We start from the raw sequence: 16894 nt of genomic DNA, 5'->3' as shown, positions 1-16894 counted from the left end.
CAACATATACCTTGTTAATGTTTTTTTCCCTCTACAATATGTTAAATATATAACATCAAGCATCACATGAATGAATGTATAGTCTTCAGTAACTGCAGTGCTTCTGGTAAATAATAATATAATAATATAATACTAATAATTAATAATATATATTAATATATAAATTATTTGTAATAACTATATATTAATTATTATTATTATTATTAATATTGTGTGGGAGGGGTTTACCCACGTGTGTATTATAATGACCCAGGGTGACCAATAGCAACAGATCTACCAGCCAATCACAAGTGACTTTTCGTTTCAAAGGTCTGTGGTTTCATCCAATGGTGAAGTGAGATAAGTTCTCACAAGCGATTGCGCTGCGATTCATATGCTAATTAGATAACACCTTCGGAAAATTCGGCTTTTCGTCCAGTGTAGGGGGAGTCAGAGATCAGAGGTCTTTGCTCTCACAGCGAGTCCAGCAGCTCTCAGTGCAACACCTGCCACCATGTTCGTTTCTATTATCCTCCTGTGCGTTTGCGTTGGGTTCATCATCCTTCAACTGAAATCCCGGAGGCCCAAGAACTTCCCACCGGGACCCCCCGCCCTGCCCGTACTGGGGAACCTCTTACATCTGAGCCTGGAGAATCCTCTGAAGGACTTTGAGAGGGTAAGTAAAACACTGAAATCAGTGACGTTGCTCTTTAATATCCCTTAACTTGTTATATTTATTGCATATACGTGCGTATTATGTCGTGTTCTTTTATCCTTAGGTATGAGAAGGGTCGGTCTTAGTTCAAAAAGTATTTATTTAGAAGCAATGAAAAAGGTACAGCATAGCTATGGGCACTCAATGCACAGCCTCGGCTTTTAGTCCGTAGCTCGGGGTAGTCAAGAGTCGCCCCGAACGGATGACAGGTGCAATATTTATAATACTTGGTCCCAGCATCTTGGAACTGGAATCCACCAATGATGAGGAGCCGCTCCCAGGTTCGTCACTCCTTTGATAGTAGCTGGACAAATCTTCACATTCTGACAGTGTTAAGTTTTGTGTATTAAGAAAAAGCCTTTATCCGGCTGAAGCTTTGTGAGTCTTCAGTAGTTTTGCAGACACAGTGTTTTTGTTCATTGGAGTGTGAAACATTGTGTTTCTGTTTTATCGTCTGTATGTTCTGTGTGTGTAAGCATGCGTATTTATCAGACAAAACAACGCCTTTCCTATCTGGCCTTCAGAAGCTGGGGCAGCTTCTTGATTTCTTTCTAAGGCATAGGTCACAGTGTCTTAATGAGCACAGTGCATTCATGTATGTGTGATGTTGAATAAAGCTAAAGGAATACTGTAATATATATAAAGGTTTATGTATGAGAACAAGTTTAAGTACAGTGTATTGTATGCCATGGATTACAGTCCTAACACATAACAAAACATAAATTCTTTCTGTTAAGGTACAAACATGGTGTGTGTAAAATCGATCCTTTTCGGGGCTATAGTGTCTAATTATATTATTAAAATCCTAACAATTACTACTTAAGTATGGAGGACGATACATGACTTAAGTATAAATGAATAAATGCATAAATAAATAAGGAAATAAATACAGAAATGAAAACAGAAATAACTACAGAAATGTATAAATAAATGTCTTAAATATATTTCCACATTTATTTATTTCTGTATTTCTGTGTCCGTATGCTAATGAGAAAGGCGGTCCTAACCTCAGTCTCATGCAGGATTGGTCACAGGAGTGTGACGATCCAGTTCAGTTCCTGATAACTAGTGATGACTGTTTATTCGTTAGAGTGAGTGTAAAGAGGAGGAGGAAACAGAAACTCCAGCTCGGTACAAACCGCCTGCAGCTTCTGCTCTGATGATGAAGCAGCGGCGCTGATCATTGAGCAGATGTGAACAGAGAAACAGCCTCAAACTCTGGAGTGAATCAAACAAACAATAAGTTTGTTTAGCCCCGAGGCCTGTGTGTGTGTGTGTGTGTGTGTGTATGTGTGTGTGTGTGTGTGTGTGTGTATGTGTGTGTGTGTGTCCTCAGTTGACCAATTCTGCCTCCTACCTCATTTACATATGGACACAGAAATACATAACTAAATAAATGTGGAAATATAAAAATGTGGAAATAAATAAATAAATGTGAAAATAAATACAGAAGTAAATGAATCATTGTCCTAAATTTATTTCCACATTTATTTCCACATTTATTTATTTCTGTATTTCTGTGTCTGTGTTTTGCCATGTTTCACACTGAACTACCTTTTGTCATTATCAGTGAAATTGAAGTTGTGTGATATATATACATGTATTTTAAACACTGACACATGTCGTCTTGTTCTGTGGCAGCTGAGGAAGAAGTATGGAGACGTCTACAGCCTCTTCCTCGGCCCCAAACCTATGGTCATCCTCAACGGGCAGAATGCGATAAAGGAGGCTCTGGTGACCAAGGGGATTGATTTTGCTGGACGACCAGATGACCTGTTCGTCAATGACTACACCCAGAGGAGAGGTAGGAAACACATGATGGTCTATGATAGAGAATGTCTGCTCCAATGAAGCTCTTCTAAAAGAAGATTCTGTCAATATCGGCTACTGTCACTTTTTATGCATGTAAAGCAAATATACATCTTGATGCCATTACTTACTTGATTCTTGTTGTTCTGGGTTTGTACCCTCAAGGTTGAATGGATAAAAGCGTCAGCTAAATGAAATGTAATGTAATTGTTACCATTATCACTGTGAATCGGAGTATACACAAGGGAAATTGTTTTACACATTGTGCTACAACATGTTGGGAAATGTTTAAAAGACAGAAACAAACACCTGAGTAAAAGTCGTGGTTGCCTTTTGCATTGTGAGTCTTTGAAAACTTCCCGAAATCCTTCCCATATTTAAAACACACAGCTGAAACTGGTGAAAAGAGAACAAACAAATGTGTGTTGACGTCCTATGTTTACTATCTTAGGAGATAGCAGTTGTTTGAATAGTGTAGTATTCAGTTTGCCAAAGAAAGGTGAAGGTATAGATAGTCTCATCGAATCCACACGTTAAATTCAAGCAAAAGTCTCTTCCAGAATGGGCTGCTCCACTTTTCAGCGACAAAGTTCATAATTTGATTATTTGTTTGATAATTGTGCAAGATTGTAATCCTGTGCAATTATTTATCTGTTTGCTGGAGCCAGTTCTGAGCCTCTTGTTTCAAAATGAAGGGACTTTTTTTTCCTGTAGGGCCAAACCGCTGCAACACCATGTCCTCCTGGTGTTTTTTATGCTCAGCAAAATGTCATGGGCATACGCTTTCAGTTTAAAATCATAACGCACAAGATTTCCACCATAGATATCATTGCACTGATGAGTGTTTGTGCTCGTATTTGTATATAGTGGGACTTTAGTTGTATGACTATTACATATCTCTTTCTTGTGAATTAACTGCCTGATGCTTTATAGCAAAGTCATGAGCCGACCTGTGCTCTTCTCTGTGCTTCTGTCGTAGGCGTGATCCTGGCGAACTTTGGCCCCAGCTGGAGGGATCACCGTCGCTTTGCTCTGACGACGATGAGGAATTTTGGTCTGGGGAAGAATTCAATGGCGGACAGGATCCATGGAGAGCTACAATACACTGTGGAGGCACTGGAAAAAAACATTGGTGTGTTGTCTGTAATTCTGAGTTAAAGCAACACAATGCACCTTTTATACCGAGAATAACAAGTTTGAAGGTTTATTGACTTTGAATAAAGAGAATGTTTGCTGTTACCGCTCCTCACCCTGAAGCTCTGTTCTCTCTCTATGTAACTTTGGTGAGTGGGTTCGATCTCCTGTGTGGAACTGAGTGACAGTTGCAGATTCAACTGTCAGAATCAGGTCCAGCGAGCTCTTCTGGTTCAGGAATGAGGGGATCGTGGGTCATTTCCACAGTTCAGTTGTGTTTCAGCCAGAGCGCCAGTCAACACATTGATAGACTTTGCTTTTTCTCTACATGAAAACAACTCAGATCAATCGGACATGCACCCAACAGAATTAATCCCCACGTGTGGCTGCAGGGGGCACTGTAGCTCAGTAAAAGTCCTGAGTCCTCCAGAAATATTCAAATATTATAAGTTAGATTTTGATCACACACTTTCATTTATGACTGTGCTCTTGTTTTCACCTTCCTTTTATGTCCTCACCACAATCTGCTCAATGTCTGTGTTTCTTTGTCGTCATGTCTCACAGGCAAGAGCGTGAGTCCAGGAATTATCTTTTATAACATGGCCTCCAACATCATATGCCAGGTTCTGTTTGGAAAACGCTTCGAGTACGACGACGAGTTCATCAAAGTGATCGTTCGTTGCTTTAAAGAAAATGCCAAGATAACAAACGGACCCTGGGCGATGGTGAGTCTGAGTGCTCTCTCTCTCTCTCTCTGTGCCTAAAGATTCCCAGTCACTCAGGTCATCTCCACTAGTCCGAGGTGAAGAAGCTGTTTGGACCATAGACTGTAGATAATGATGGACAACATGACAGCCAATGGTCCCCTGGTGGCTGCAGCAGGTCATTAACCGATGGCAGCATTTATATGTGGGTTTTTTTGGCTTGATTCCTGGATAGTGAGAGGGTTTGTTTGAGGGTTTGAGGGCGAGTCCACTTTGTTCACCATTGATCTTCGAAGCCCCACTGAGTTACTGCCTTTTCTTTAACCACCTGTAGGTCTGCATCACTTCTGCAACTTGCAGCGGCTGTTGATATTTTGGTGTCTAAAGCCAAACAGCCTTCCCCAAGTCACAGGCACGAGATGGTGTTTTCTAACTAAAATAATTTTATTTTAATTTCTAAAAGAGTTATCTACAGCTGTACTTCGCACATTTGGATTAAAATTGTAATGAATTTTTTTTCTTTTTTACAGTTGTACGACTCTTTTCCACTGATTCGTAACTTGCCGCTGCCGTTCGTCAAGGCCTTCGAAAATACTAAGGTGTGTTGATTGGGCCTTGAAAATGATTATAACGCTGATGTGACCATTCAAAAAAGGGATATGAACATCTATTATTCTTTTTTTCCCCTACGTACACATCCATATACTGTCAGAAATCCTAATGCTGGAGTGAAAATCCAACTTACATCTTATATTTATCAGGTTACGTTGGCATTTGGACGTTCTTTGGTGGATGAGCACAAGAAAACCAGAGTTCCTGGAGATCCACGAGACTTAGTTGACTGCTATCTGGACGAACTGGACAAGGTGTGTGTGTTCAAACTAACATGTTATATTTGATTTAAACAAATGGTTTTATATTGAATATGATCATTTTTTGATAAGCCCTGGAACTTAAAGCAACAGTGTAACTTTTGTTAGAGCTACAGCGCCCTCTGCAGCCACATGTGGGTATTAATTCTGTTGGCTTTGTTGTTTAAGCGATTAAGTTGTTTTCTTGCAGAAAATAAACAAAGCCTATTGATCCACCAAACAGGAAATATATTGCAATTTTGCTATTTGCTGCTATATTAAAGGGATAGTTCACCCAAAAATGAAAATGCACTCATTAACTACTCACCCCTATGCCGACGGAGGCGTGGGTGAAGTGTTTGAGTCCACAAAACACAAAACACCACCTCCATCGGCACAGTGGTGAGCAGATAATGGGTGCATTTTCATTTTTGGGTGAACTATCCCTTTTAAGGTAAGAAAGTTGTATAGTGTCGCTTTAACTGTTATGACACAATAACACGCGTGGCAGTGAGCTGATTCTTATCAGATTGTGTGTGTGCTCGTGTATATACATGTACTGTTGGTTTATCTTTAAAGAATCACTCTTCTTTTTTAGAGAGCCGGAGAGGATTCTCCATTTTCAGAGGACGAACTCGTTTCGGTTTCTCTTGATCTTCACTTTGCTGGAACTGACACGACCTCCAACACACTGCTCACTGGTCTCCTCCACCTCATGGCCTATCCACACGTACAAGGTTTGTCCACATGTGCCAATGTGAGGATTTACTTCTGTCATCGGCTCTGTGGTTTTACCATTGTCTTTCCAGGGAATTCATAACTGAATAATTATCTTTATAGAATACATCAGACTTTTTGATATATATTTGCCTTCAAAAACATTGTGCTCATCTGCTGCTGGTTTATCTGAGGTTCCCGGCAACAGTCAAAAGAAAATGGGGGATTCATTCTGTGACTTCTTGCATTTTAATCTATGTTGATGCACTACGTCCTTCAAATGTTATGTTTTACAATAATTAATCTTTTGTCTTTAACTTTTTACTTACTTTAGGTACTTTTTTACTTGATGAAATGTTATATTTTTAACATGAAGAATTTGTCTCTCAGAGCGTTGCCAGCAGGAGATAGATGAGGTGCTGGGAGGGAAGCATCCGGTCACGTTTGAGGACAGACATAACATGCCATACATGCAGGTATATGTTCAGATACATTTCTCTAGTAATGATTCATCAATAACGTCACTTCTATTTGACATATGGGTGTGGGTCAGAGGCTCTCAAAATCTTTGTTTCCATCCAGGCTATGATCCATGAAGTGCAGAGGATAGCCAACACCGTTCCACTCAGCGTCTTCCACTCAACGACCAAAGACACCGAGCTCATGGGATACTCCATTCCCAGGGTAAGTGGCCAATGGTTACGTTTTGTGGAAGGAAACCCAACTGTGATTACGTGGACTAACCAGGTCAGGGTTCACCAAAAATTGTGAATGACTTTTCTGCAAGTTTGCAAAGTTGCATGTAACTGTTGGAACCAAAAATAAAACATCGTAGAAAGTTACTATTACATTAAAGTAAATCTTACAAATATTGTCGTTAATTTCCTCAGGGTACGTTGATCATCCCTAACCTGGGCTCAGCCCTGACAGAGGAGGGACAATGGAAATTCCCTCATGAATTCAACCCAGACAACTTCCTCAACGACCAGGGAGAGTTTTTCAAACCCGAGGCCTTCCTGCCTTTCTCTGCAGGTAAACACCAAACAAGCTGCTGTGTGTTTGCCATTCTGTCACATCAATACACACTTGAAACAGCTAAAAATGTACGTTGAAACAGTTAGCTGCACGTTGAACAGTTGATTTAGTCGGATAAGAAGTGTGAACATCACGGTTAACAATTTTATTTTGTCAGCTAAAAGTAGCCAAATGTCATAAACGGGAAATATGATTAGTCAAAAGTGTTGAGAGCAGTTGAGACAGTTAGCTAAACGTTGAACGGATTTAGTTTGCTAAACGTTGAACGGATTTAGTTTGCTAAAAGGTACGGTGCGGGGAACCGTGAGCTAAATGTTGCTAACAGTTAATTCTGTTAGCTGAAAGTATGGTGGGGGCAGTTGAAGAGGTGAGACATCATAAACAGGTAATTTAAGTAGCTAAATGTTTTTTTTGGGGGGGCAGTTGAGACATAAAGCTAAATGCTGAACAGTTGATGTAGCTAGCTTAAAACTGTTATTTTATGGTGGGGCAAAAGAGTTGGCTAAACATGACGGATAAAGTTTATTTGTTAACTAAGGGTTTTCTTGGGGGGGGGGGGGGGGGTGGTTAGGGCAGTTGAAACAGTTGGCTATTGGTGGGGAAAAGAACTGTTTGCTAAATATCACAGATAAACAGTTGAGATAGTTGGGGTTGGCTAAAAGTAAGTCCAAAGCAGCTCAGCTACCCAAAAATTTGATCAAACTTCTTTATTTTTATTTCTAACGTCTCAGGTCCTCGGATGTGTCTGGGAAAGGCTCTGGCTCGTATGGAGCTCTTCTTCACCTTGGTGACTCTGCTGAGGAAGTTCAAGTTTGTCTGGCCTCAGGACGCAGGAGAGCCAGACTTGACTCCGGTCTACGGGGTCACCCTGTCTCCCAAACCTTACTGCATGAATGTCCACCTCAGGGCGACACAGTAAGAAGCTCTGCACACGGTGCAAATAGTCAATATTATTTGAGCTACCTCACGGTATCTTTTAAATCATATCCTTGTAGCTTATCATTTTACAAAAAGAATATATCGTACATATACTTTACAAATGTATAATTGCTAATTTTATGATTGTATCAAATGCATCTTTATATGTAAGTGATCGATGGGATTGATGGGCTGGAGAATAAACAGCAATATTGAGACAAAATGTTTCCTTGTTATGTTTCTTATTCATGTTGATGGATGCATTGGACAACAAATGGAAGAAAGATAAATAAAAATTTGCTTTAGGGAAAAAAGTTTCAACTGAAGATTGGTTATCATCACAAAAAGACAAAATCAAACTAAACACACAACAACAAACTAGAACTAGAGCTGTGCCTGGAACCAGTTGTTCTGGCCGTCGAAACACAAAGAACTGGTTCGAGATCAGCCGCTGGCTCCGAACTGGCCCTGGATCTGCCTCGGTGTAACATGTGAGTCACAGAATGAACTCATGTGTCAGCTCCTCATTCCAAACACTAGATGGCAGACATGAATTATTTAAAAATATAAACACTCACCAGATTCATGTTCAGATTTCTTTTACATCACAAGCCTATACATAACTTTTAAAAAAAATATTTAATTCAACGGTTATTTTTCTTAAATTAAATTAAATTAAATTAATTATTTACTCCAGAAGTTGAATATAAAGTATATTTTTGTTAAGAGATGTGTCTCTATGTGGTTTTGTACTTGTAATCACCACATTGTTAATTTCTTAAACCCATAACGTTTAAACAAATCAGTCAATAACCATAAAGTCAATATTATTTATTTATTTTGAGATAGAGACTTATGGGTAACTTGTTCCATCATATCAACACTTGTGGTTCTGCAGTAGTTCAGATCAGGTATAGAAATGAAAGACAACAAATGGCTTCTTTACTCGTGAAGCTCATGATCTGGGCTCCGTTTCCTGTTTTACTTTGAAATTATTGCCCTCCGGTGTCTATTCTCTACTTTTGTCTTTGTGTCCATCCCCATCGTTGGTTAATAATTCTCCAGTGTTTTTTACAGCCTGTTTCAAGTCACCTGAACATAACATCAGTTAATGTGAGCTTCTTGTCTGTGTCCTTTTTTACATTTTGTATTTCTGCTTGCTCCCCTGTTTGCTTGCACAGCTGTTTCTGATTCTTGGACCCCTGCGTGCCTCAGGACCGTGTGAGCCTTGTCGTTTAATAAAATAAGAATAAAAACGCTTGTGCATGATCAGGCTCGCACGCCGATCCCATTCTGGTTTCTTATTCAAGTCGTGTTCTATGAGAATTTCTCCATGGCTACACAAACAGACCCACAAACACTGTGTTGTTTCCGCTCGGCCACCTGATGCTCTGAGGTAAACTCTCTGGGATCAGTGCTTTATCAACACTGGAGTTATGTAACAGCTGGTGATAAAAGCACTAACCTTTGACTTTACCCTTACTTTGATTTCTTGCTTACTTAGCAGCTAATACAAAGAAGGGAGATTACTCATCTGACTAATAAATTGGCTCAGTGATTTATTGGTTTGGTTCCACTCGGCAGCCGCTCACAGCTCCCGTCACAACTTGGGCCTCTCGGTGTTGTTTACATTTGACTCTGCGAGGAAACAGAGGAGGGGGAGTCAGAGTTCAGAGACGATCTTTGCTCTCACAACGAGTCCTGCAGCTCTCAGTGCAACCCGTGCCACCATGTTGGTTTCTATAATCCTCATGTGGCTTTGCGTTTGGTTCATCATCCTTCAACTGAAATCCCGGAGGCCCAAGAACTTCCCCCCGGGACCCCCCGCCCTGCCCGTACTGGGGAACCTCTTACATCTGAGCCTGGAGAATCCTCTGAAGGACTTTGAGAGGGTAAGAAAAACACTGAAATCAGTGACGTTGCTCTTTAATATCCCTTAACTTCTTATATTTATTGCATATTGTGACTACCTAAGCTACTGCTTTTCATGCTGTGTTTATATAAATGCATAATAAAAAAAATAATAATAATATGCACATCTTTCCTCAAAACCGAGTTAGAAGGTGCAATAATAAAATAAATGATAACAAATCAAAGAAAAGACAGATTATGCTCAATCATACAACTAAATTGATAAAAGAACAAGAGAAAAACGGATAAAAGAACATAATGAAAACAATAAACCTCCCTGTCTGTACAGAGTTGGCACATAACCAGGAGTATAGGGGTTATATGGGGTCTGCAAGGGTCTGAAATAGTGTTTGGTTTGAGTTGTAGTATTTAACAGTACTAGACAGGGCCTTTCCTAACATTTTCCCTGATTTCCCAGGGAATGATTAATGGATATTGATTAAAAGAATCCAACATATTCAGAGAACTGATATCTATGAGTGTGGTGTGGAGATTTGGTGAAAAAAAGTGTTTTCTGTAGTTCGATGTAGTTTTTACTTCCTGTCTTGGGCCTGTTTCTGTGATTGTCGGCCCTGATGTGTTTCACTGTGTTCAGTCCTCCCTTCCTTCAGTCTCTGTGCTACATTCACTTTATCGTTCTATTCACTCTGACTTGGTTTAATTCAGTCCTGTTGCCTGGTGTTTTTCTGTGTTATTGGCTTTTCTCAGTTTTTGTCTTCTGCCTGCTGGGAATTTAAGTTTCTCCCATTCACCTGTCGGCATTTAAGCCATATTTTTGTCCTTTGAATACTTAGGCAGTTTCCTTCATGACATACAGGTCAAGACTCGTGAAGGCCAAATGTTTCAGACATTCATTTTATGTATGTGCAATAAAAAGTCTCTTTTGGAACCATCTGTCGTCCTGTTCATTATTACTTTGCTAGATTTATCCGTTGTAATATTTGTTTACAATTTGTTAACATTGTCATTGTGTGCTCTTTATAAATGATAGTGATCATGCACAATGTAATCATGTTAATTCCCCCTATGATTGACATTGATCATGCTGTATCCTGTACAACTGAATGAATCTTGGCCTGATGGCCTAAACTAAGGCAGTATTGCCTTCATGTCATCAGAGGATCCTGAGTTTAGGTTTAGAAACAACCTCAACCAGATGGGAAGGAAGGAGCCAAACGTATAAAGAGAAAGAACAGCTTCCCGTCGGGATGCACCATGCTCTGAGCATTAAAGTGTGACATTACTGTAAGAGATTTGTGTCTCGTTCCTCGTTGTCAGAGTGGGATTGCAGAATTGCCACCACAGTTTGATCTGGCTTGTCTGTGTTTTGCCATGTTCCACACTGAACTATCTTTTGTCATTATCAATGAAATTGAAGTTGTGTGATATATATACATGTATTTTACTCACTGACACATGTCGTCTTGTTCTGTGGCAGCTGAGGAAGAAGTATGGAGACGTCTACAGCCTCTTCCTCGGCCCCAAACCTATGGTCATCCTCAACGGGCAGAATGCGATAAAGGAGGCTCTGGTGACCAAGGGGATTGATTTTGCTGGACGACCAGATGACCTGTTCGTCAATGACATCACCCAGAGGAGAGGTAGGAAACACATGATGGTCTATGATAGAGAACGTCTGCTCCAATGAAACTCTTCTAAAAGAAGATTCTGTCAATATCGGCTACTGTCACTTTTTATGCATGTAAAGCAAATATTTGTTGTTCTGGGTTTGTACCCTCAAGGTTGAATGCACTGATTGTAAGTCGCTTTGGATAAAAGCGTCAGCTAAATGAAATGTAATGTAATTGTTACCATTATCACTGTGAATCGGAGTATACACAAGGGAAACTGTTTAACACATTGTGCTACAACATGTTGGGAAATGTTTAAAAGACAGAAACAAACACCTGAGTAAAAGTCGTGATGACCTTTTGCCGTGTGTGTCTTCTCAAACTCCCCAAATCCCATATTTAAAACACACAGCTGAAAATGGTGAAAAGAGAACAAACGAATGTGTGTTGACGTCCTATTTTTACTATCTTAGGAGATAGCAGTTGTTTGAATAGTGTAGTATTCAGTTTGTCATCGGCATACGTTTTCAGTTTAAAATCATAACGCAAAAGATTTCCACCATAGATATCATTGCACTGACGACTGTTTGTGCTCGTATTTGTATATAGTGGGACTTTAGTTGTATGACTATGACATGTCTCTTTCTCGTGAATCCACTACTTGATGTCTCGGGTTTGAAAACACATTATAGCAAAGTCATGAGCCGACCTGTGCTCTTCTCTGTGCTTCTGTCGTAGGCGTGATCCTGGCGAACTTTGGCCCCAGCTGGAGGGATCACCGTCGCTTTGCTCTGACGACGATGAGGAATTTTGGTCTGGGGAAGAATTCAATGGCGGACAGGATCCATGGAGAGCTACAATACACTGTGGAGGCACTGGAAAAAAACATTGGTGTGTTGTCTGTAATTCTGAGTTAAAGCAACACAATGCACCTTTTATACCGAGAATAACAAGTTTGAAGGTTTATTGACTTTGAATAAAGAGAATGTTTGCTGTTACCGCTCCTCACCCTGAAGCTCTGTTGTCACTCAACACATTGATAGACTTTGCTTTTTCTCTACATGAAAACAACTTAGATCACTCGGACATGGAGCCCAACAGAATTAATCCCCACGTGTGGCTGCAGGGGGCGCTGTAGCTCAGTAAAAGTCCTGAGTCCTCCAGAAATATTTAAATATTATAAGTTAGATTTTGATCACACACTTTCATTTATGACTGTGCTCTTGTTTTCACCTTCCTTTTATGTCCTCACCACAATCTGCTCAATGTCTGTGTTTCTTTGTCGTCATGTCTCACAGGCAAGAGCGTGAGTCCAGGAATTATCTTTTATAACATGGCCTCCAACATCATATGCCAGGTTCTGTTTGGAAAACGCTTCGAGTACGACGACGAGTTCATCAAAGTGATCGTTCGTTGCTTTAGAGAAAACGCCAAGATAACAAACGGACCCTGGGCGATGGTGAGTCTGAGTGCTCTCTCTCTCTCTCTCTGTGCCTAAAGATTCCCAGTCACTCAGGTCCACTAGTCCGAGGTGAAGAAGCTGTTTGGACCATAGACTGTAGATAATGATGGACAACATGACAGCCAATGGTCCCCTGGTGGCTGCAGCAGGTCATTAACCGATGGCAGCATTTATATGTGGGTTTTTTTGGCTTGATTCCTGGATAGTGAGAGGGTTTGTTTGAGGGTTTGAGGGCGAGTCCACTTTGTTCACCATTGATCTTCGAAGCCCCACTGAGTTACTGCCTTTTCTTTAACCACCTGTAGGTCTGCATCACTTCTGCAACTTGCAGCGGCTGTTGATATTTTGGTGTCTAAAGCCAAACAGCCTTCCCCAAGTCACAGGCACGAGATGGTGTTTGCTAACTAAAATAATTTTAAACTTGCAAAGAGTTATCTACAGCTGTACTTCTCCTCCCATTATAGAGAAATATCCAAGATTTAAAATCATCTGTTTCGAGTGTGGAAGCAGAATCTGCACATTTGGATTCAGATTTTAACAAATGTTTGTTCTTTCTTTACAGTTGTACGACTCTTTTCCACTGATTCGTAACTTGCCGCTGCCGTTCGTCAAGGCCTTCGAAAATACTAAGGTGTGTTGATTGGGCCTTGAAAATGATTATAACGCTGATGTGACCATTTAAAAAAGGGATATACACATCTATTATTCTTTTTTTCCCCTACATACACATCCATATACCGTCAGAAATCCTAATGCTGGAGTGAACATCCAACTTACATCTTATATTTATCAGGTTACGTTGGCATTTGGACGTTCTTTGGTGGATGAGCACAAGAAAACCAGAGTTCCTGGAGATCCACGAGACTTAGTTGACTGCTATCTGGACGAACTGGACAAGGTGTGTGTGTTCAAACTAACATGTTATATTTGATGTAAACAAATGGTTTTATATTGAATATGAAAATTTTTTGATAAGCCCTGGAACTTAAAGCAACAGTGTAACTTTTGTTAGAGCTACAGCGCCCTCTGCAGCCACATGTGGGTATTAATTCTGTTGGCTTTGTGTTTGAGCGATTAAGTTGTTTTCTTGCAGAAAATAAACAAAGCCTATTGATCCACCAAACAGGAAATATATTGCAATTTTGCTATTTGCTGCTATATTAAAGGGATAGTTCACCCAAAAATGAAAATGTACTCATTATCAACTCACCCCTATGCCGACGGAGGCGTGGGTGAAGTGTTTGAGTCCACAAAACACAAAACACCACCTCCATCGGCATAGTGGTGAGCAGATAATGGGTGCATTTTCATTTTTGGGTGAACTATCCCTTTTAAAGTAAGAAAGTTGTATAGTGTCGCTTAAACTGTTATGACACAATAACACGCGTGGAAGTGAGCTGATTCTTATCAGATTGTGTGTGTGCTCGTGTATATACATGTAATGTTGGTTTATCTTTAAAGAATCACTCTTCTTTTTTAGAGAGCCGGAGAGGATTCTCCATTTTCAGAGGAGGAACTTGTTTCGGTTTCTCTTGATCTTCACTTTGCTGGAACTGACACGACCTCCAACACCCTGCTCACTGGTTTCCTCCACCTCATGGCCTATCCACACGTACAAGGTTTGTCCACATGTGCCAATGTGAGGATTTACTTCTGTCATCGGCTCTGTGGTTTTACCATTGTCTTTCCAGGGAATTCATAACTGAATAATTATCTTTATAGAATACATCAGACTTTTTGATATATATTTGCCTTCAAAAACATTGTGCTCATCTGCTGCTGGTTTATCTGAGGTTCCCGGCAACAGTCAAAAGAAAATGGGGGATTCATTCTGTGACTTCTTGCATTTTAATCTATGTTGATGCACTACGTCCTTCAAATGTTATGTTTTACAATAATTAATCTTTTGTCTTTAACTTTTTACTTACTTTAGGTACTTTTTTACTTGATGAAATGTTATATTTTTAACATGAAGAATTTGTCTCTCAGAGCGTTGCCAGCAGGAGATAGATGAGGTGCTGGGAGGGAAGCATCCGGTCACGTTTGAGGACAGACATAACATGCCATACATGCAGGTATATGTTCAGATACATTTCTCTAGTAATGATTCATCAATAACGTCACTTCTATTTGACATATGGGTGTGGGTCAGAGGCTCTCAAAATCTTTGTTTCCATCCAGGCTATGATCCATGAAGTGCAGAGGATAGCCAACACCGTTCCACTCAGCGTCTTCCACTCAACGACCAAAGACACCGAGCTCATGGGATACTCCATTCCCAGGGTAAGTGGCCAATGGTTACGTTTTGTGGAAGGAAACCCAACTGTGATTACGTGGACTAACCAGGTCAGGGTTCACCAAAAATTGTGAATGACTTTTCTGCAAGTTTGCAAAGTTGCATGTAACTGTTGGAACCAAAAATAAAACATCGTAGAAAGTTACTATTACATTACAGTAAATCTTACAAATATTGTCGTTAATTTCCTCAGGGTACGTTGATCATCCCTAACCTGGGCTCAGCCCTGACAGAGGAGGGACAATGGAAATTCCCTCATGAATTCAACCCAGACAACTTCCTCAACGACCAGGGAGAGTTTTTCAAACCCAAGGCCTTCCTGCCTTTCTCTGCAGGTAAACACCAAACAAGCTGCTGTGTGTTTGCCATTCTGTCACATCAATACACACTTGAAACAGCTAAAAATGTACGTTGAAACAGTTAGCTGCACGTTGAACAGTTGATTTAGTCGGATAAGAAGTGTGAACATCACGGTTAACAATTTTATTTTGTCAGCTAAAAGTAGCCAAATGTCATAAACGGGAAATATGATTAGTCAAAAGTGTTGAGAGCAGTTGAGACAGTTAGCTAAACGTTGAACGGATTTAGTTTGCTAAACGTTGAACGGATTTAGTTTGCTAAACGTTGAACGGATTTAGTTTGCTAAAAGGTACGGTGCGGGGAACCGTGAGCTAAATGTTGCTAACAGTTAATTCTGTTAGCTGAAAGTATGGTGGGGGCAGTTGAAGAGGTGAGACATCATAAACAGGTAATTTAAGTAGCTAAATGTTTTTTTTGGGGGGGGGGGGGGGGGGGCAGTTGAGACAGAAAGCTAAATGCTGAACAGTTGATGTAGCTAGCTTAAAACTGTTATTTTATGGTGGGGCAAAAGAGTTGGCTAAACATGACGGATAAAGTTTATTTGTTAACTAAGGGTTTTCTTGGGGGGGGGGGGGGTTAGGGCAGTTGAAACAGTTGGCTTTTGGTGGGGAAAAGAACTGTTTGCTAAATATCACAGATAAACAGTTGAGATAGTTGGGGTTGGCTAAAAGTAAGTCCAAAGCAGCTCAGCTACCCAAAAATTTGATCAAACTTCTTTATTTTTATTTCTAACATCTCAGGTCCTCGGATGTGTCTGGGAGAGGCTCTGGCTCGTATGGAGCTCTTCTTCACCTTGGTGACTCTGCTGAGGAAGTTCAAGTTTGTCTGGCCTCAGGACGCAGGAGAGCCAGACTTGACTCCGGTCTACGGGGTCACCCTGTCTCCCAAACCTTACTGCATGAATGTCCAGCTCAGGGCGACACAGTAAGAAGCTCTGCACACGGTGCAAATAGTCAATATTATTTGAGCTACCTCACGGTATCTTTTAAATCATATCCTTGTAGCTTATCATTTTACAAAAAGAATATATCGTACATATACTTTACAAATGTATAATTGCTAATTTTATGATTGTATCAAATGCATCTTTATATGTAAGTGATCGATGGGATTGATGGGCTGGAGAATAAACAGCAATATTGAGACAAAATGTTTCCTTGTTATGTTTCTTATTCATGTTGATGGATGCATTGGACAACAAATGGAAGAAAGATAAATAAAAATTTGCTTTAGGGAAAAAAGTTTCAACTGAAGATTGGTTATCATCACAAAAAGACAAAATCAAACTAAACACACAACAACAAACTAGAACTAGAGCTGTGCCTGGAACCAGTTGTTCTGGCCGTCGAAACACAAAGAACTGGTTCGAGATCAGCCGCTGGCTCCGAACTGGCCCTGGATCTGCCTCGGTGTAACATGTGAGTCACAGAAT

The 16894-nt window shown here is 40.3% G+C and overlaps 2 protein-coding genes across 2 annotated transcripts; both read left to right on the top strand.

Annotated features, from left to right (window-relative positions):
• Positions 1–493: 493 nt before the first annotated feature.
• On the top strand, positions 494–8085 carry LOC117763766 (cytochrome P450 2F2-like). Its single transcript, XM_034589163.1, has 11 exons — positions 494–655; positions 2336–2498; positions 3483–3635; positions 4202–4362; positions 4872–4940; positions 5103–5207; positions 5791–5929; positions 6300–6385; positions 6492–6593; positions 6800–6941; positions 7676–8085. The coding sequence occupies exons 1-11, from the start codon at positions 494–496 to the stop codon at positions 7861–7863; spliced, it is 1470 nt and encodes a 489-aa protein (XP_034445054.1). The 3' UTR covers positions 7864–8085.
• Positions 8086–9592: 1507 nt separating this feature from the next.
• On the top strand, positions 9593–16612 carry LOC117763765 (cytochrome P450 2B4-like). Its single transcript, XM_034589162.1, has 11 exons — positions 9593–9754; positions 11212–11374; positions 12083–12235; positions 12643–12803; positions 13369–13437; positions 13600–13704; positions 14287–14425; positions 14796–14881; positions 14988–15089; positions 15296–15437; positions 16203–16612. Exons 1-11 carry the CDS (start codon positions 9593–9595, stop codon positions 16388–16390), a joined length of 1470 nt encoding a protein of 489 aa, XP_034445053.1. The 3' UTR covers positions 16391–16612.
• Positions 16613–16894: the final 282 nt, after the last annotated feature.

This window comes from Hippoglossus hippoglossus, chromosome 6 (genome assembly GCF_009819705.1).
Source record: "Hippoglossus hippoglossus isolate fHipHip1 chromosome 6, fHipHip1.pri, whole genome shotgun sequence".
Classification (NCBI taxonomy): Eukaryota; Metazoa; Chordata; class Actinopteri; order Pleuronectiformes; family Pleuronectidae; genus Hippoglossus; species Hippoglossus hippoglossus.
Note: the sequence above shows the minus strand (reverse complement) of the source record. Positions and strands in the feature narration are given on the sequence as shown.